The 21,049-nt window shown below is 33.5% G+C and overlaps 1 protein-coding gene across 1 annotated transcript in view; it reads right to left on the bottom strand.

Moving 5' to 3' along the window:
- Positions 1-7,452: 7,452 nt before the first annotated feature.
- LOC148938341 (aldo-keto reductase 1B-like) overlaps positions 7,453-21,049 on the bottom strand; it is a 47,561-nt gene continuing 33,964 nt past the window's right edge. The window contains exons 6-7 of the mRNA XM_089107872.1: positions 12,063-12,211; positions 7,453-7,585 (exon numbers count right to left, since the gene is read on the bottom strand). Of these exons, the coding sequence (XP_088963998.1) occupies positions 7,543-7,585; positions 12,063-12,211 (192 nt within the window). The 3' untranslated portion in view covers positions 7,453-7,542. The remainder of the gene's footprint in view (positions 7,586-12,062; positions 12,212-21,049) is intronic.

Below are 21,049 nucleotides of genomic sequence, written 5' to 3'. Positions count from 1 at the left end.
TACTGATTTATGGTAGTTGTATGATTATTTGATTCTATTCTGTTCATTTTTGGTTTAATGGAGTTCTCTACTTTTTTTTGAAAAACTTATTTTGTGGAAAAAGCTTTTTTTAATCAATATACTAACTAGTCTGCAGGTTGAATAACTATGTCTCCGGGTTGACACAGCCCAATACAGACTCTGGGGCTAGGACTGTAACTTATAAAAGTTACCTATTGTTTACATATCATATTTTTTATTGGGAAACGGGGTATTTTTGATCCTGGCTCTCCAAAAAGGCTTAAGGCATTAAGGTGAAATTTCAGGAAATGTTGAGGGAGGCTTTTCAACAAAATCAAAACACAGTATATCTTGCTGGTTTTCAAAAGGGTGTATCAGCAATTTCTAAGAAAAGGCTAAGATTATTAAGTTGAAGCTTTCAGGGTATTTTGAGAAGGATATTGAAGAGTGATCGGATGGCATCCAATACCCCTCGCTCTTTTTAAATGCCCTTCCCTCTGCACTATGACTGTGAACTGTGACTATGACTGCAACTACTTATGACTGTGACTAATTTTCTACTTGTGACTCCTTTCAGGAAATAAATAAAAAAAACAAGTTTTTTTAAACTGAAAATAAGGACCGACGTTAAAATTTAAAACGAACATAAATTGTTCCGTATATGAAAGGGGCTTTCCCCTCCTCAACGCTTCGCTCTTTACGCTTAACTTTTTAACTGTTTAAAAAAATAGAGTTGTTAGAAAGTCAAACTTTAGCGTAAAGTGCGAGGCATTCAGGGGGGAACAGCCCCATTCACATATGGAATAATTTTTGTTCGTTTTAAGTTTTAACGTCGGTCCTTACTTTCAGTTAAAAAAAATAGTTTTTTTATTTAATTTTTGAACGTTTTTGAATAAATGCAGGTTTTGATTTTGGCTCAACGTATGTGAATAATCAACAACAAATTTGTATATTAATTTTACTTTTATTTGGTTAAATAGCTTTCTCGAACGTTGTATAATTTTATTTACGAACGTTTTTATTAGTAATAAATATACGTAACTTACGAATTAACTTACGTAACAAATTTCTATATTCATTTGTTTTTAATACGTATATTAGGGGGTTCGTCCCCTCGTTAATACCTTGCTCTTTAAGCTAAAGTTTGAATTTTGTTCCAATTCTTTAAAAATGACCCTTATTCATAAAGGCCGTTAATTAGAATAAATAGCTCTTATGAAAGTACTAAAAAATCTTTGGCTTAAAGAGCGAGGTATTGACTAGGGGGCGAACCAAATCATACACGTAATATTTTATGTTGGTTTTAAGTTTTGATGTTGCTCCTTACTTTCAGTTGAAAAATTTGTTTTTTTATACAATTTCTGATTTTTTTTTTTTAAATAGTGCTTGGAAATCCGACGCCCCTTCATAGCAATGTCCCTTCCCATATGAAAACTTCCTCCATATAAAGATCCTCCCACATAACCCCAGACCCCTCCCCCGCCCCCCCCCACTACCAGAAAAAATCACCCTGAAAACGTCTGTATACTTCCCAATAACCAATACTATATGCTAACATTGGGTAAAGTTCATAACTTTCGACCCTCCCCCGGGGACTTTGAGGGATTAAATCATCCTAAAAGTCATATTTTATCATATTTTCGACCATGCTGAACAAAATGGCTATCTCAAAATTTTGATCGGGTGACTTTGGAAAAAAAAAATGAGCGTAGGAGGGGGACTAGGTGCCCTCCATTTTTGTTGGTCACTTAAAAAGGGCACATCAAATTTTAATTTCCGTTCCAATGAGCCCTTCATGATATTCTAGGAAAACTGGGTCGATACGAACACCCCTGGGAAAAAAAAACAAACAAAAACAAATAAACACGCATCCGTGATCTTTGTTCTGGCAAAAAATACATAATTCCACATTTTTGCAGATAGGAGATTGAAAGCTCTACAGTAGGGATCTCTAATACGCTGAATCTGATGGTGTTATTTTCATTAAGGTTCTATAGCTTTTAGGGGATCTTTTCTCATTTTTTTTAAAAATCCGCCAAATTTTCTCAGGCGCGTAACTTTTGATGGGTCGAACTAAACTGGACGAAACTTATATATTTGAAATCAGCATTAAAATCTTATTCCTTTGATGTATCCATTGGTATCAAAATCCTGTTTTTTAGAGTTTCGGTTACTATTGAGCCGGGTTGCTCCTTACTTACAGGTCGTTACCACGAACTGTTTGAAAATTGTATTAAAAAAACACATTTTTTCAAATGAAAGTAAGGTGCAACTCTAAAAATTAAAACGAACAGAAATTATTGCGTATATGAGGGCGTTGCCCCCCCCCTCAACACCTGGCTCTTCACGCTAAAGTTTTTTGGCACTTTTAATGAAGTTACTTATTATTCTAATTAAACGACCCATGTGTTTCGGGAGTCGTTTTTAAAGAATTGGGACAAAATATCAACTTTAGCGTAGAGAGTGAGGTGTTGAGGAAGGAGCTATCCCCCTCATTCACGTAATAATTTGTGTTTGTTTGAAGTTTTAATATTGCAGCTTACTTTCAGTTGAAAGAACTTGTTTTTTTCATTTAATTTCTGATTGTTTTTTAAATAACACCAGGATACATGGCTCCACCTCCACGGAACAATCCCCCCCCCCCCTCCGAAAATATCCTCTGGACAATTTAATTTAGACAATTTTCCTTAACATCTCGGATAACTACCACGCGTAAAATCGAGTTTGGCGAATTCCCCCAATAAAAAAATTCCCCTGAAAGGTTCACACCCTGGAAACTTTCCTATCCATGGAAAATTCTCCCCGTGCAAAATCCCCCAGCAGAATATTCGTCCTCTCCTCTCAACCCGAAAAATATACGCGTACTTCCCAATAACAAAAACTATACGGGAACCATGGGCAAATTTTATAGCTTAAAGAAATTTCCCGAGGGGCTGTGGGGGGTCAGGTTATCTCCAAAAACATAGTTATTGGCCCTTTCAACTATACTGAACAAAATAGAACTTTCAAAATTTTGATTGGAGGATTTTGGAAAAAAAGTGGCCTGGAAGGGGGCCTAGCTGCTCTCCAATTATTTTAGTAACTTAAAAAGGGCACTAGAACTTTTAACTTCCATTAGAGTGAGTCCTTTCCTGACGTTGTAGGTCCACTGGGTAATTACGATCAGCCCTGGGGGAAAAAACAAATAAACATGCATCCGTGATCTTTCTTCTTGCAAAAAATACAAAATTCCACATTTTTACAGATAGGAGCTTGAAACCTCTGCAGTAGGATTCTCTGGTACGCTGAATCTGATGGTGTGACTTCCATTAAGATTATATGACTTTTAGGTGGTGTTTCCTCCTTTCTTCGAAAATAAGGCAAATTTTCTGAGGCTAGTAACCTTTTATGGGTAAAACTAAACTTAATGGAACTTGTATATTTGAAATCAAATTTTGTTCCAATTCTTTAAAAAAGACCGCTTAATCACACAGGCCGTTCTTTATAATACATAGCTCTTATTAAAATACTAAAAAATATTTGGCTTAAAGAGCGAGGTATTGATTAGAGGGTGAACCCAATCATATATGTAATATTTTCTGTCCGTTTAAAGTTATGACGTTGCTGCTTACTTTCAGTTGCAAAACTTGTTTTCTTTTTTATTTAATTTCTGATCTTTTTTTTAAATAATTCTGGGAAATCCGGCGTCCCCTTCATAGCAATGTCCCTTCCCCCACAAAAATTCCTTCATGGAAAGATCCTCCCACATAACGCCCGACCCACCACCCCCCACTCCCACTACCAGAAAAAATCCTCCCTGAAAACGTCTGTATACTTCCCAATAACCTATACTATATATTAACATTGGGTAAAGTTCATAACTTTTGGCCCTCCCCCCGAGGACTTCGGGGGATTAAGTCACCCTAAAAGACATATTTATCATATTTTCGACCATGTTGATCAATATGGCTATCTCAAATTTTTTATCGGGTGACTTAGGGAAAAAATGAGCGTGGGAGGGGGCCTAGTTGCCCTCCATTTTTTTTTGTCACTTAAAAACTGCACTAGAACTTTTAATTTTCGTTCCAATGAGTCCTCCCAAGATATTCTAGGACCACTGGGTCGATACGATCACCCCTGGGGTAAAAAGACGAAAAAAACAAATAAACACACATCCATGATCTTTCTTCTGGCAAAAAATGCAAAATTCCACATTTTTGTAGATAGGAGCTTGAAACATCTACAGTAGAGTTTTCTGATACGCTGAATATGATGATGTGATTTCCATTAAGGTTCTATAACTTTTAGGGGGTCTTTCCCTCTTTTTTCGAAAATCTGTCAAATTTTCTCAGGCGCGTAGCTTTTGATGCGTAAGACTAAACTTGATGAAACTTATATATTTGACATCAGAATTAAAATCTGATTCTTTTTATGTATCTATTGATATCAAATTTCCGTTTTCTAGAGTTTTGTTTATCATTGAGCCGGGTTGCTCCTTACTTACAGTTCGTTACCACGAACTGCTTGATTTAACAAGTTAATTTAAATTATTACTTCTGCCAGTAAACTTAATCGTGATTGGTCTTTTCTGTTTTTATGATTGTAAAAATTGCTTATTTTTGTTCAGTGTACATTTTTTCGTTTTTTTTTTCTCCCTTTTCCCCCCTTATGTTGTACTCTGTCATTTAAGGGCTCTATGCTCTTTTTTGTTTTGACAGGTTACAGATGAATTAAATTGAATTAAGCTTATTAATAGTTGTACGTTTAATCTTAGCAAATAAACAAAGTGAAAAAAGTCGCTTTTTGTGGTTAATGGCTTTGCAACTCTGTTCAAAATTCCTTGAACTTGAGGGGGCAAAGTTGTGAGCAGGTTTTGGGGTATTTCCTTCTTTTTTGCTAATAGAAAAATATACTTATTTCAATGCCTTCGGAATGGTACCTTTCAGCTTGTTATATTTAAATATTCAGATCCACATGAGATGCACATTTTTTATTGCACACGTTGTGATAATTGGCACGATTCACTTTTTTTGCTTGTTAGTTGGTACAGCTCGCAATAAAGAACCGTTTGAAATTACTTTCCTATGGTTCTACGGTTGAGCTGTGCTTTAGTTTAATTTGTTTACCTGTATTATATATTTTTGTAATTAATTTATATTATTCTTAAACGTATATAATTCGGTAATTAAACGGTAATTCAATGTTTTGCTTGCAAATCCAGGTTAAAGTCCTTGAATGGACCCCAAAGTTACATCCAATCCATTTTTTTGCAGTTTCATATAGGGTAAGATAAGTGGTTTAAAATATACAATTCAGTTTCAAATCCTTTAAAATTTCAAGTCAATCAATAAATTTATTGTCAATAAATAACAGAGAAAAAATTTCAAAACTTTAGACCCCCACGTGGGCTCTTTGGCCGGTGAGAGTGGAAGACTAAACTTATCATTAAATAATAGCACTAAAATCAAACAGAAGGACAAGAAGAAAAAAATAGGATATATAAAACAAAAAAATAAACAACAAAAAATACCATGCCAATCAAAATAAGTGGATTAAACAAATTGTCTTTGTTTAAAGGAGAAGAAAACTAAGTGTCCAGGCAGAGATGGTGGTCAGTTAGCTCTTTTTTAAACTGTGAATAAGAATGACATAGCCGAATTTTAATACGTACGGAATTGCATATGGAGGCACAACTTAAATATTCAACTGACATTGATTTGCTACGATTAAATATGATAGACTTAGCAATATATAAAATTTTTCATTCCGCCATTTTAATGTTTCGTCATCATAAAGAGCGTGTTTTCTGAACGGTAAACTATGTTACAAAATTGCTGTAGTGGTCATTTTTGAAATTATTTTTCCTTTTATTGTATTTTAGAAAATTTCAGCATAGTTACCAAATTTAATAGAATTTTTTTATTAGTTGTTTAAGCATTTAAAAATAGTCAGTGTATTTACGTAAGTAATGAAAACATATTCAACATATTATCGAAAAATACAAACATTAAATATATCAAAATTTACCGAAAAATTTTCCCTGTGTTTTCCTGGTCGATTAAGAATTTTCTTTTAAGAGGGTTAGCTATTAACTGCTATTAAATAAAAAAAAACAAGTTTTTTAAACTGAAAGTAAGGAGCGACATTAAAACTTAAAACGAACAGAAATTATACCGTATATGAAAGGGGCTGTCCCCTCCTCAACGCCTCGCTCTTTACGCTAAAGTTTTTTAGTGTTTTAAAAATAAAGTTGCGTGACAGAGTCAAACTTTACCGTAAAGAGCGAGGTGTTGAGGAGGGTACAGTCCCTTTCATATACGGAATAATTTCTGTTCGTTTTAAGTTTTAATGTCGCTCCTTACTTTCAGTTCAAAAAACTTGTTTTTTTTATTTAATTTTTGAACGTTTTTGAATAAATGCAGGTTTTGATCTTGGCTCACAGTAAATGAATAATTAAAACAAAAAATTCATATTAATTTATTTTTATTTAGTTAAATGGCTTTCTCGAAACTTGTTTAATTTTATTTAAGAACGTTTTTATTAGTAATAAATATACGTAACTTACGAATTAACTTACGTAACGAACTTCAATATTCATATATTTTTAATACGTATATTAGGGGGTTCGGCCCCTAGTCAATACCCTGCTCTCGAAGCGAAAGTTCGAATTGTGTTCCAATTCTTTAAAAATGACGGCTTAATCACAAAGGCCGTTAATTAGAATAAATAGCTCTTATGAAAGTACTAAAAAATCTTTCGCTTAAAGAGCGAGGCATTGACTACGGGGTGAACCCAATTATAAACGAAATATTTTCTGTTTGTTTAAAGTTTCGATGTTGCTGCTGTTGCAGTTGAAATACTTGTTTTTTTTTATATTAAATTTCCGATCTTTTTTCAAATAATGCTGGGAAGTCCGGCGTCCCCTTCATAGCAATGTCCCTTCCCCCATGAAAACTTCCTTCATGGAAAGATCCTCCCACATAATCCCCGATCCCTCCCCCCACTACCAGGAAAAATGTCCCCTGAAAACGTCTGTATACTTCCAAATAACCAATACTATATGTTAACATTGGGCAAAGTTCATAATTTTCAGCCCTCCCCCCGGGAACTTCGGGGGATTAAGGCATCCTAAAAGACATACTTATAATATTTTCGAACATGCTGAACAAAATGGCTATCTAAAAATTTTGATCAGGTGACTTTGGGAAAAATATGAGCGTGGGAGGGGGCCTAGTTACTCTTAAAAGAAAATTAAAATTTTCTTTTAAGAGGGTTAGCTATTAACTGCTATATAAGTGATTGCAAGAACATAGTGAAGGAGGGTCTCCCACAAACATTTCGAGTATGCCTCTGAATAAGTTTTAGTCATCAATACACAAAATTGTCGACTCCTCGAAAAAGGCTTCTTACTCCTACTGAATGCGCTCGTGTTCTATTCTTAGACAAATATCCTTAAAGTTAAAGAAAAAAAAATCGAAAGTGAATATTTTTATTGTAAATAATTAACAAAATTCATTATCTGCCGAAAAGATCAAGTAGGTCAGGTGACTGTTTTCAGTTCACTCAAAATTCAATGTGAAATGGGAACTGCGGGTGATCGTTAACCCTTGAAAATAAATGCAAATCATTAATCAACTCTAAGCTTAACAAAATATATGAGAGGCACATTAAAAAAAAGTAAATAGCAGAAATATTGAAATTGTGGGACGAAAACAAACGAAGATCTAGACGTGCTACTTGCTAGACGTTCTAGACGGTCTCCTGTAGTTAAAAAACAAAATGGCCATTATGCAGGAATTAAGAATATAAATTGTTATTTCTGACCCGTTGGGGTATACTACATGCGAGGTTTATGCCATGAATTAAAAAAAAACCTCTGGCTGGAGCTAATGGACACATTAAAATAAATAATTTAGTTCACAGTTCATAGAGGGTAAATATATTAGCTAAAAGAACAAACACTAACCTTGCTCATCCTAATTAATTATCCCCGTAAAACTATGAAAATTACTGTAAAAGAATTCACACCATTTTGGAAAAACATTCCTAACCTTAACTGTCTCTGGGATTTTATTCTGTTAGCAAAGGATTGTTGTTAATTTAATAATATAAAAAAAACTAAAATTTGAACAAATGATTTTTATTTTAAGAAATAGAAACATCGATTAACATCACAGTTAGTACAACGCAAGTACATCACAGTTAGTACAACGCAAGTAAAATGTTCAGAAATTGAAAAATTTGCCATATTATAAAAGTATATATTTCTCACTAAAACCACTTTCTTTTACATTTCAACCCTACCAGAAATTATTAATCACGAAATTTTTTCTAACGTTATTACACCAAGAGAAAAATAATAAATATTTCTTTTTTAGCCTCCCTAATTAAACTGGACAACAAAGTAGGAATTTTTTCTCTCGAAAATCTATGAATATAAGCAAAAAATAGGAGGCAAAAATATTCAGCTTTACTTAAAATATGCATCAAATTCACCAATTTTGTAAATGTGTAAACAAAAAAGTCGGTGGTTTGAGAAAAAAAAGAACTAAAAAAAAAAACAGCTATGTAAAGCTCAATCCGTTTTATGGCCCTCATTATTACTTATTTTCACAGATTGCCGAGTAAAAAAAAAATTTTCTACTTTTTTGTCTATTTCAAAAATAAGCTAAAAAATTTTTAAAATTTATCATTTTCGAATATATCGAACATGAAACTGTACAACCATAGTATACAGCAGGAGGTCACGATTTCATTGAGGTTTATCATAGGCAAATTAATGTAGGGTAGACTTTCGGCTGGAATTTTTTTTCAATAATTTTGACATATTCTCACTTTTCAAACAATTCGTGTTAACGAATTGTAAGTAAGAAGCGACCCGGCTCAATGGTAACCGATACTCTAAAAAACGGAATTTTGATACCAATAGATACATCAAAAGAATCAGATTTAAATTCTGATTTCAAACGTATAAGTTTCATCAAGTTTAATTTTACCTGTCAAAAGTTACGCGCCTGAGAAAATTTGGCTGATTTTCAAAAAAAGGGGAAAAGACCCCCTAAAAGATATAGAACCTTAATGAAAATCACACCATCATATTCAGCGTATCAGAGAACCCTACTGTAGAGGTTTCAAGCTCCTATCTACAAAAATGTGGAATTTTCCATTTTTTGCCAGAAGAAAGATCACGGATGCGTGTTTATTTTTATTTATTTATTTTTTTTTTTTTTTTATTTTTCCCAGGGATGATCGTATCGACTCAGTGGTCCTAGAATATCGTGGGAGGGCTCATTGGAACGGAAATTAAAAGTTCTAGTGCCCTTTTTAGGTGACCAAAAGAATTGGAGGGGCAATTAGGCCCCCTCCCATGCTCAATTTTTTCCAAAGCCACCCGATCAAAATTTTGAGATAACCATTTTGTTCGGCATGGTCGAAAATATTATAAATATGTCTTTTAGGATGACTTAATCCCTCGAAGCCCCCAGGAGGAGGGCTTAAAGTTATGAACTTTACCCTATGTTAACATATAGTATTGGTTATTGGGACCCGGCTCAATGGTAACCGAAACTCTAGAAAACGATATTTTGATACAAATAGATACATCAAAAGAATTGGATTTTAATGCTGATTTCAAATATATAAGTTTCATCAAGTTTGATCCTACTTATCAAAAGTTACGCTTCTGAGAAAATTTGGCTGATTTTCGAAGAAAGGGGGATTGACCCCCTAAAAGTTATAGAACCTGAATGAATTTCACACCATCATATTCCGCGTATCAGAGAACCCTACTGTAGAGGTTTCAGACTCGTATCTATAAAAATGTGGAATTTTGCATTTTTTGCCAGAAGAAAGATCACGGGTGCGTGTTTATTTTTTTTTTTTTTTTTCCCCAGGGGTGATCGTATCGACCCAGTGGTCCTAGAATATCGTGGGAAGGCTCATTGGAATTGAAATTAAAAGTTCTAGTTCCCTTTTTAAGCGACCAAAAAAAATAGAGGGCAACTAGGCCCCCTCCCACGCTCATTGTTTTCCCAAAGTCACTTGATCAAAATTTTGAGATAGCCATTTTGTTCAGCATGTTCGAAAATATTATAAGTATGTCTTTTAGGATGACTTAATCCCCCGATGGTCCCGGGAAGAGGGCTGAAAGTTATGAACTTTACCCAATGTTAACATATAGTATTGGTTATTGGGAAGTATACAGTACAGACGTTTTCAGGGGAGATTTTTACTGGTAGTGGGGGGGCGGGTCGGGCAGGGACGTACGCAGGGGGGGGGGCTCGGGGACCGGCCCCCCCCCCCCGAAATCTCACGATTTTTTTCATTTTCCCATACTTTTCTGATTTTTCTCACAGAATAATGGGTTTGAAGGATTTGGCCCCCCCACGAAACAAATTGTGCCCCCCCCCGAAACAAATTCCTGCGTACGTGCCTGGGGTCGGGGGTTATGTGGGAGGATCTTTCCATGAAGAAAATTTTCATAGGGGAAGGGACATTGCTATGAAGGGGACGCCAGACTTCCCAGCATTATTTAAAAAAAGATCTGAAATTAAATATAAAAAAAGAAGTTTTTTCAACTGCAACAGCAGCAACATAAAAACTTTAAACGAACAGAAAATATTACATATATGATTGGGTTCACCCCCTAGTCAATACCTCACTCTTTAAGCCAAATATTTTTTAGTACTTTCATAAGAGCTATTTATTCTAATTAACGGCCTTTGTGATTAAGCGGTAATTTTTAAAGAATTGGGACAAAATTTGAACTTTCGCTTAAAGAGCAAGGTATTGACTAGGGGGCGGATCCCCTAATATACGTATTAAAAATATATGAATATAGAAGTTCGTTACGTAAGTTAATTCGTAAGTCACGTATATATATTACTAATAAAAACGTTCGTAAATAAAATGATACAAGTTTCGAGAAAGCCATTTAACCAAATAAAAGTAAATTAATATGTAAATTTTGTTTTAATTATTCATGTACTGTGAGCCAAGATAAAAACCTGCATTTATTCAAAAACATTCAAAAATTATATAAAAAAAACAAGTTTTTTTTTAACTGAAAGTAAGAAGCGACATTAAAACTTAAAACGAACAGAAATTATTCCGTATATGAAAGGGGTTTTCCCCTCCTCAACACCTTGCTCTTTACGCTAAAGTTTGAATTTCTCACAACTCTATTTTTTTTTAAACAATAAAAAAGTTTAGCGTAAAGAGCGAAGCGTTGAGGAGGGGACAGCCCCTAACATATACGGAATAATTTCTGTTCGTTTTAAGTTTTAATGTCGCTCCTTACTTTCAGTTAAAACAACTTGTTTTTTTTATTTAATACGTGTAAAGATCATATGTGTTATCACCAAACGCCTGAAATAATTCCCAAGACCCATTTACACAGCTGCGTTCTAAGGGAGGATCAGGAGGGCAGTGCTTGTTAAAAAAAACTTGGGTCCTCGTGATCTACCTGATCCTGCTGATTATCCATTTAAGAACAGCTTAGAAAACGTTTGACAATTTCTATGGTGAGTGAAAAGGTTAGAAACGACCTTTTGCAGTAGCAGAGACAATATGTATGTCAAATATGTCAAACTTTTTGACAAAACCTTGATGTGAAGCGTCCTGTTAAATTTTTAGAGCTGGTGTGATAATTGGTATTAAATACACAGTATTGTTGGAAAGTATTAGGGAACAGATGAATTTTATATAGATTTATTTCAATTTTTCATTTCTTAAATGTAAATTAATGTAAATGGAGAACATCTGAGGATCTTGAATTTTTTTTTATTGACCGGTGCCAATTTTCTGGCTAGCTGTTCTGAGTAATGTTCCAATTGGTTTTTTTTTGTTTTGTATTTATTAATAACTGTTCACAACATTTTAGGTAAAATCTTATCGGACAGAAACTAGATTTTGCAATATCAGGGGTGAAAATTCATAAAAATGTAAAAATGATTTTTTTTTTTTTTTTTTGCAAATATTATTTTAGAGCATAAGAAGAAGGTTACTAAGAGGAATTTTCTAAGAGTTCAGGGCAACGCGAGTAGCACTAAAAGAATAGAAAACAACATGCTGAATAGCCATACCAGTTCAAATGGCAGGCACGTCCATTGCAGTCAAAACTGTCTACAAGTGCCATTTCTTCATCGGATAATTTGAAGTCAAAGACGCTAATATTTTGAGCTAGGCGTTCCTTATGCACTGATTTTGGAATGACAATGAGACCACGCTGAACCTAAAAAAGAAAGACAGTCCTTAGAAATATAGTGTTGTATTAAATACAAGGATTTTTCTGTAAATCCTTTATATATAAAGGATTTACATATATATCCTTTTTATTATATTCTTTTATTATATATATATATATATATATATATATATATATATATATATATATATATATATATATATATATATATATATATATATATATATATATATATATATATATATATATATATATATATATATATATATATATATATATATATATATATATATATATATATATGTGTGTGTGTGTGTGTGTGTGTGTGTGTGTGTGTGTGTGTGTGTGTGTGTGTGTGTGTGTGTGTGTGTGTGTGTGTGTGTGTGTGTGTGTGTGTGTGTGTGTGTGTGTGTGTGTGTGTGTGTGTGTGTGTGTGTGTGTGTGTGTGTGTGTGTGTGTGTGTGTGTGTGTGTGTGTGTGTGTGTGTGTGTGTGTGTGTGTGTGTGTGTGTGTGTGTGTGTGTGTGTGTGTGTGTGTGTGTGTGTGTGTGTGTGTGTGTGTGTGTGTGTGTGTGTGTGTGTGTGTGTGTGTGTGTGTGTGTGTGTGTGTGTGTGTGTGTGTGTGTGTGTGTGTGTGTGTGTGTGTGTGTGTGTGTGTGTGTGTGTGTGTGTGTGTGTGTGTGTGTGTGTGTGTGTGTGTGTGTGTGTGTGTGTGTGTGTGTGTGTGTGTGTGTTTGTGTGTGTGTGTGTTCTTTTTTAGTACTTTCAAAAGAGCTATCTATTCTAATTAACCGGCCTTTGTCATTCAGGGGTTTGTGATTCGAACAAAATTCAAACTTTTGCGTAAAGAGCAAGGTATTGACAAAGGACCGAACTCCTTAATACATGTAATAAAAACATACGAATATAGAAATTCCTTACGTAAGTTAATTCGTAAGTTACGTCAGAACAAAATTTCGAGAAAACCAATTAGCCAAAAAAAGGAAAATTAAAATGCAAATTTTGTTTTAATTATTCTTGTACGGTGAGCCAAAATCAAAGCTGCATTAATTCAAAAACATTCAGAAATTAACAAAGAAAAACAAGTTTTTTTTTAACTGAAAGTAAGGAGCGACATTAAAACTTAAAACGAACAGAAATTATTCCGTATATGAAAGGGGCTGTCCCCTCATCAACGCTTCGCGCTTTACGCTAAAGTTTGACTCTTTCTCACAAGTCTATTTTTTAAAACAATAAAAACTTTAGCGTAAAGAGCAAGGCGTTGAGGAGGGGACAGCCTTTTTCATATACGGAATAATTTCTGTTCGTTTTAAGTTTTAATGTCGCTCCTTACTTTCAGTTAAAAAAAAACTTGTTTTTTTTAGTTAATTACCTGACAAAGCTGCACATATATTGTGAAAGATTTTATGGAAGGTACGAAAGTAGTAACCGTATACACAGTATCACGAACACATTCACGAATAAATTCACAGTAAAGGCCCAATTACTTGAAAGGATACATGCACTTTCACAAGCCTGAGGCATGGATCTGTGTGTGTACTTTCAAGTAATTGGGTTACCAGGGTCATTTGCCTATTACAATGAACTCTACATGGCTTGGCAGACATGTTTTTTATTATGAAATTGATGTTTTGTGTGTCAGTCGATAAAGCATTAATAGATACAGCCGGTGATTGCGTAATATGCCTTACCAGGGTCAGTCATCTATGGATCCAGCCAGTGATTGCGTAATATGCCTTACCACGGGTCAGTGAGCTATTACAATGAACCCTATGTGGGTTGGCAGACATGTTTTTTATTATGAAATCGATTTTTTGTGTGTCAGTCGATTAGAGAAAGTTGGTGGTTATTCCAATATAATAACTTGATTGGTCGGTTTTCTAAAAACGTTATTGCGATAGGATTACTCAATTTACATCTTAGTGTTAACTGGGACGATGACTTAGTCTAATTGCGTAGGTACTAAAGGAATATTTGAAGGTGGAGAAAAAAAGGGGGTAATTAGTGATTGGATAAATTTAACAACAAATGACTGAAAAGTGTTTTGGAGGAAATGGGATGAATGTGTACTGTATAATACACAAGTGATGATTTGCACAGTGTTGTCAATTTTAAATAGTTTAGAAATAAAAAAATTAACAAGAAATGGCTGAAAAGTGTTTTTGGGGAGTTGAGTTGCACGATGGTTGACTTGGACGAGGGTTCAGTTACATGCGGATTCAGTTACACGGGGATTAGTTAAATGGGGTCGAGTTGCACGAGGATTCAGTAGCATGGAGGTTCAGTTATACGGGGTTTCGGTTATACAGGGGTTCAGTTGAATGGGGTCGGTGGTCGTTATAATACACAAGTTCCATTTGAACAGTGTTGTGAGGTCCCCTACCACAACCCAAAAGGGCTCCGCGCCCCCCACCCCCACCCCGGGTTTATCAACGCTACTCTGTGGTGGTTGTTATAAACAAGTTCCAAGTGAACAGTGTTTTGAGGTCCCTTACCACAACACCAAAGGGCTCCGATCCCCCCCCCCCAACCCCGAGGGAAACCCCGGTCCTCAAAGGTTCTCTGGGCTCCCAAAGGACACCCGGCGCTCTAATGGCTCTGAGCCTCCATTATAATACTTTTTAAGGCTTTATTATATCTTTTCAGAAACTCTAGTTTTTTGCAAGAAAATTATGGAAAATACAATTCTCTGGTTCAAATGTGAAACTTAAGTCCATTTTTGGATCGAAAAAATAAACTATTTCCGTAAAATCTAAGCTAATAAGGGTTTTTGACTGTAAACTCTAGTTTGTTGAAAGAAAATTAAATGAACCCTACAGTAGGATGTCCGCTACTATCCTAAGCTTCAGCTGAAGCTAGCTTCAAACATTGAACCTAAAAGATTCAAATTACCATAGTTACGAAGTGTTTATAGAATTGGTGGTTTTTAAAAAGACCGTTGGATATTCATGAGTGTGATGACTATTGTAAAAATTCATCTTTGTTTGTCATCCACTCAGTATGATTCCAATCTATGTCAGGGATTTGTTTGTTCTTCTTCTTCTTCTTAGGATATCTCACACACATATTCCGAGAAGGAATATCTATTGGTACCCATTTACTTAAAAAATCGAACCTCGTCCTCTGGGTTATGTATCTTACTTGGAAATATCTCACAACTAAAATCTTCCGAGTTGAATAATGGTATATCTGACTTAAATTTCTCGATTAAAAGTTTGTCAGTGGGCACATTCCCTTTCGTGTACAGTGCTGTTACGCCAAAAAACAGCATATCTCTCTGACTTCCTCCTGTACGTAGAATAAATCCTTCCCTTTGTTATAGGATGGAAGAATCATTCTATTATATAAACCTATTTTGTTTATAAAGTATAGTGTACTGAGCCACCTTTCTTCATTGTACGCATACATATTATAGTTTATATACCAGTGGTAACAAGAGACCTCTTGATGATCAGTAGTCAACAGTAGAAATGCGCATTCAAAAATCACTCCACACGCCGATTTCTTCACGCCAATATATTCGCAGTCGAAAACCCCATACATCTTTGAAGTTTTATTGATAGAATGGTTATTCAAACTGTTTAAAGTTCCAAATTGAAACTACATTATATACTAAAGAAACTGAATATATTAACATCTAAAACAAGAATTTTTATGTAACGATTTCTTCAAATAATAACAAGAGGATTTGTCTTTACACTGCTCACAGTGTGGAATGTGCTACTAAAATTTCGTTTAAAGAAATTAAACACCATTCTTATCAGATTCAAACGCTTAATACCCACAAGCATATGCGGTAATGGTTAATTATTACGAAAATCATACGGGAGAGGAATCTATATCTTGGGGATTAAAAGAAATTAAACTTCTTCCTATCAGATTCAAACGCGTAATAGCCCAAGCTTATGCGACTCAAATTTCTTTTTAGAGGGCTAACGTATATCTGTTGAAATAATTTAACTCCAGTTTCAGAACTCCTATCAAGTCGAACAGTAAAGCAAAAACAAACCTCCATGGAGAGGTCCTTCCACGTAACCCCTCCCCAGTTTTTGGGAAACAAGGTGAAAGTAAAGTGCAACTCGTATAAATGAAACCTAAAACGAACAAAAACTATAATAATTAACCGAGTCAATCTCAAAACGACCAGAAATTAACATAAGTTGGGGGCAAAACCCCATATGCCTTCCCAAGACACGAACAAAATTTGCACTTTACTGAAAAAATACAAATGGTCTTTTATTTCGCTAAACTTGGTGAGCAGTTTTTTTAACTTAACTTTATAGAAACTTCAATAGTTTAAACGAGATAATTTCAAATTTTTTATAGAAACTGCATTAGTTTAAACGAAAAGTAGTAAATGCAATTTAATTTTGATTTTGTAGTTCAGTCATTTTCATAGAAACTGCAATAGTTTAAACGAAATAATTTCAAATTTTTTATTGAAGCTGCATTAGTTTAAATGAAAAGTAGTAAATGCAATTTAATTTTGATTTTGTAATTCAGGCATTTTTATAGAAACTGCACATTTTTTGTTATCAAATTCTGGTCTAGATTTACCTTGTGCCCTTTTCAAGTGACCGAAAAAATTGGAGGGAAACTAGGCCCCCTCCCACGCTCATGTTTTCCCAAAGCCACCTGATCAAATTTTGAGATAGCCATTTTGTTCAACATGCTCGAAAATTTAATAACTATGTCTTTGAGGATGGCTTAATCCCCCACAGTCCTCGGGAGAAGGGCTGCAGGTTATGAACTTTGTCCCAATGTTTACATATAGTATTGGTTATTGGGAAGTATACAGACGTTTTCAGGGAGATTTTTTTGTGTGTAGGGGGGAGGGTCGGGGGAGGGGTTACGTGGAAGGAGCTCTCCATGGAGGAATTTTTACATTTAGGAAGATAATTTTTCGATCAGAAATTAAATATAAAAAAACAAGTTTTTCCAATTGAAAGTAAGGAGCAACATTAAAACTTGAAACGAACAGAAATTATTACACATTTGAGGGGGGTCTACCCCTTGCTAATACTGACTCTTTACGCTAAAGTTTTTTTTAGTACTTTCAAATTTATTCTAATTAAACGCCCTTTGTGATTCATTCTTAAAGAATTAGAACAAAATTCGAACTGTAGCGTAAGGAGCGAGGTATTAACGTGGGGGGCGAACCCCTTATATACGTAATAATTTCTGTTCGTTTAAGTTTTAATGTTACTCCTTACTTTTAGTTGAAAAACTTATGTTTTTTTATTTAATATCTAACAAACAACAAATTAATTTTTAAATTTTCAGGTATTTCTCTAGTTTGAATTAAATAGCTTTAGCGATTCTGAACTAAACATAAAAACAAATTCAACTTTCTTCCATGTTTTAAAGACGTTGCTTATTTTTATAAGAAAAGAAATCCGGTAATGATGTTAAAAAATTTTCCACTTCAGTTCTTTATTTCACAAAGTCATAAAGAAATTTAAAGTTCTATTCTAAATTTTTCGGTGGAAGATAGAGAAAGTAATATCATAGTTGTGAATATTTTCCCGGGAGATAAAAAGTTTTACTTCAATTTTAAATTTTCTCAACGAAGTGAAGAAAAGTTCAACTTCTCTTCTGAATTTTCTCTATGGAAAAGAAATAAGTTATTGATTAACTCTATTTTTCTAGGGAAAATAAAAATTTGTCACTTCAGTTCTTTATTTCATAAAGACATAAAGAAATTTAAAGTTCTATTCTAAATTTTTAGATGGAAGATAGAAAAAGTAATACCATGGTTGTAAATATTTTTCCGGAAGATAAAAAGTTCTACTTTAATTTTAAATTTTTCACAGAAGATAAAAAGTTCAAGTTCTTTTCTGAGTTTTACCAAAGAACAAAATTCAATTCTAATTTTCCTGGGAAAATGAAAATTTTCCACTTCAATTCAGAATTTTTTAAAACAATAAAAAACTTTTCGCTCTTTCTCGAATCTATCCATTTTTTAGAGTCCTAACTCTCTCACAACCAACTTCAGACTAATCAGAATGTTTTTTGTTAGATATTAAATAAAAAAACATAAGTTTTTCAAGTAAAAGTAAGGAGTAACATTAAAACTTAAAACGAACAGAAATTATTACGTATATAAGGGGTTCACCCCCTCGTTAATAACACGCTCTTTACGCTACAGTTCGAATTTTTTTCTAATTCTTTAAGAATGAATCACAAATGCCGTTTAATTAGAATAAATTTGAAAGTACTAAAAAAAAACTTTAGCGTAAAGAGTGAGGTATTGACAAGGGGGCAAACCCCGTCATATGCGTAATAATTTCTGTTCATATTAGGTTTTAATGTTGCTCCTTACTTTCAGTTGAAAAAACTTGTTTTTTTATATTTAATTTCTGATCGAAAAATTATCTTCCCAAATGAAAAATTCCTCCATGGAGAGATCCTTCCACGTAACCCCTCCCCCGACCCCCCCCCCCTCCACACAAATTTATTCTAATTAAACGCCCTTTGTTATTCATTCTTATAGAATTAGAACAAAATTCGAACTGTAGCGTAAAGAGCGAGGTATTAACGAGGGGGCGAACCCCTTATATACGTAATAATTTCTGTTCGTTTTAAGTTTTAATGTTACTCCTTACTTTTAGTTGAAAAACTTATGTTTTTTTTATTTAATATCTAACAAAAAACAAATTAATTTTTAAATTTTCAGGTATTTCTCTAGTTTGAATTAAATAGTTTTAGCGATTCTGAACTAAACTTAAAAAAAATTTCAACTTTCTTTCATGTCTTAAAGACGTTGCTTATTTTTATAAGAAAAGAAATCCGGTAATGATGTTAAAAAAATTTCCACTTCAGTTCTTTATTTCACAAAGTCATAAAGAAATTTAAAGTTCTATTCTAAATTTTTCGGTGGAAGATAGAGAAAGTAATAATCAGATTCAAACGCTTAATATCTCAAACATATGCGAGTCAAATTTCACCTTAAAGCCCCAACGCATCTGATGAAGTAATTTAAGTCTTAGGATCAATTTCATAGGAACACTCGATACCCTTAAGATGTCTGATTCAAATTATTAAACCTATGGAAATGCTTGATTATGTAATTCAGTCACTTTTACAGAAACTGTACATTTTTGTTACCAAATTCGGGTCTAGATCTCATTTTTACAGAAACTGTACATCTTTCTTACCAAATTCTGGTCTAGATTTACCTTTGAAGCGAGGTATTAACGAGGGGGCAAACCCCTTATATACGTAATAATTTCTGTTCGTTTTAAGTTTTAATGTTACTCCTTAATTTAATTTTAAAAAATTTTTTTTTTTTTTTAATATCAAAAAAAAAAAAATTTATTTTTTAATTTTTCAGTTTTTTTTATTTTTTTAATTAAATAGATTTCGCGACTCTGAACTAAACTTAAAAAAATTTCAACTTTCTTTCATGTCTTAAAGACGTTGCTTATTTTTATAAGAAAAGAAATCCGGTAATGATGTTAAAAAATTTTCCACTTCAGTTCTTTATTTCACAAAGTCATAAAGAAATTTAAAGTTCTATTCTAAATTTTTCGCTGGAAGATAGAGAAAGTAATAATCAGATTTAAACGCTTAATATCTCAAGCATATGCGAGTCAAATTTCACCTTAAAGCCCCAACGTATCTGATGAAGTAATTTAAGTCTTAGGATCAATTTCATAGGAACACTCGATACCCTTAAAATGTCTGATTCAAATTATTATACCTATGGAAATTCTTGATTATGTAATTCAGTCACTTTTACAGAAACTGTACATATTTATTACCAAATTTTGATCTAGATTTCATTTTTACAGAAACTGTACATCTTTCTTACCAAATTCTGGTCTAGATTTACCTTTGATTAGGGAAGCTGTAATAATAAATGAAAAGTTATACTATTAAAATCAATTTGATATTAACAACTCACTGCACTACAAAACCATCTGAGGTATTCCCGGCTATGTTTTATCAATAAAATATCTGATTGAATTTAAGGTATAGTATGAATGGATTGCAAAAAAAAAACAAAAATACTAAAAATATTAAAAAATCACTGCAATACAAAACAAAATGATTTATTCAAGGCTATGTTTTATCAATAAAATATCTGAATGCATTTAAGGCATAGTATGAATGGATTGCAAAAAAAAAACACGAAAATACTACTACTAGTAACAACTCACTTCACTACAAAACCATCTGATGTGATCACGACTATGTCAAAAAACACGAAAATACTTCTACTAGTAATAACTCACTGCACTACAAAACCATTTGATGTAGTCACGGCTATGTTTTATCAAGAAAATATCTGAATGCATTTAAGGTATAGTATGAATGGCTTGAAAAACACTACAATACTACTACTAGTAACACCTCACTGCACTACAAAACCATCTGATGTAGTCACGGCTATGTTATATCAAGAAGATATCTGAATGCATTTAAGGTATAGTATGAATGGCTTTCAAAAAACACGAAAATACTACTACTAGTAACAACTCACTGAACTAAAAAACCATCTGATGTAGTTACGGATATGTTTTATAAAGAAAATATCTGAATGCATTTAAGGTATAGTATGAATGGCTTGCAAAAAACACGAAAATACTACTACTAGTAACAACTCACTGCACTACAAAACCATCTGATGTAGCCACGGCTATGTTTTTGTCTATGTCGTTCCTCCATTTCTGAGGGGGCAGGAGATTAAGAAGGCTATTATTTCATTTTTTAATTTTCATCATCATCTTCAACTAATTATTTTGTTGTTCGACATGAGGTTACATTTTGACATCGTTTGACAATTTACTAAATTTTAACGTTTTCTTATGCAAGAGTCGGAACACACACACACACATACACACACACAAAAAAGTTCGCCCTC

Source organism: Artemia sp. Qi Xiang Cuo, unplaced genomic scaffold (genome assembly GCF_049724085.1).
Source record: "Artemia sp. Qi Xiang Cuo unplaced genomic scaffold, ASM4972408v1 HiC_scaffold_3386, whole genome shotgun sequence".
Classification (NCBI taxonomy): Eukaryota; Metazoa; Arthropoda; class Branchiopoda; order Anostraca; family Artemiidae; genus Artemia; species Artemia sp. Qi Xiang Cuo.
Note: the sequence above shows the minus strand (reverse complement) of the source record. Positions and strands in the feature narration are given on the sequence as shown.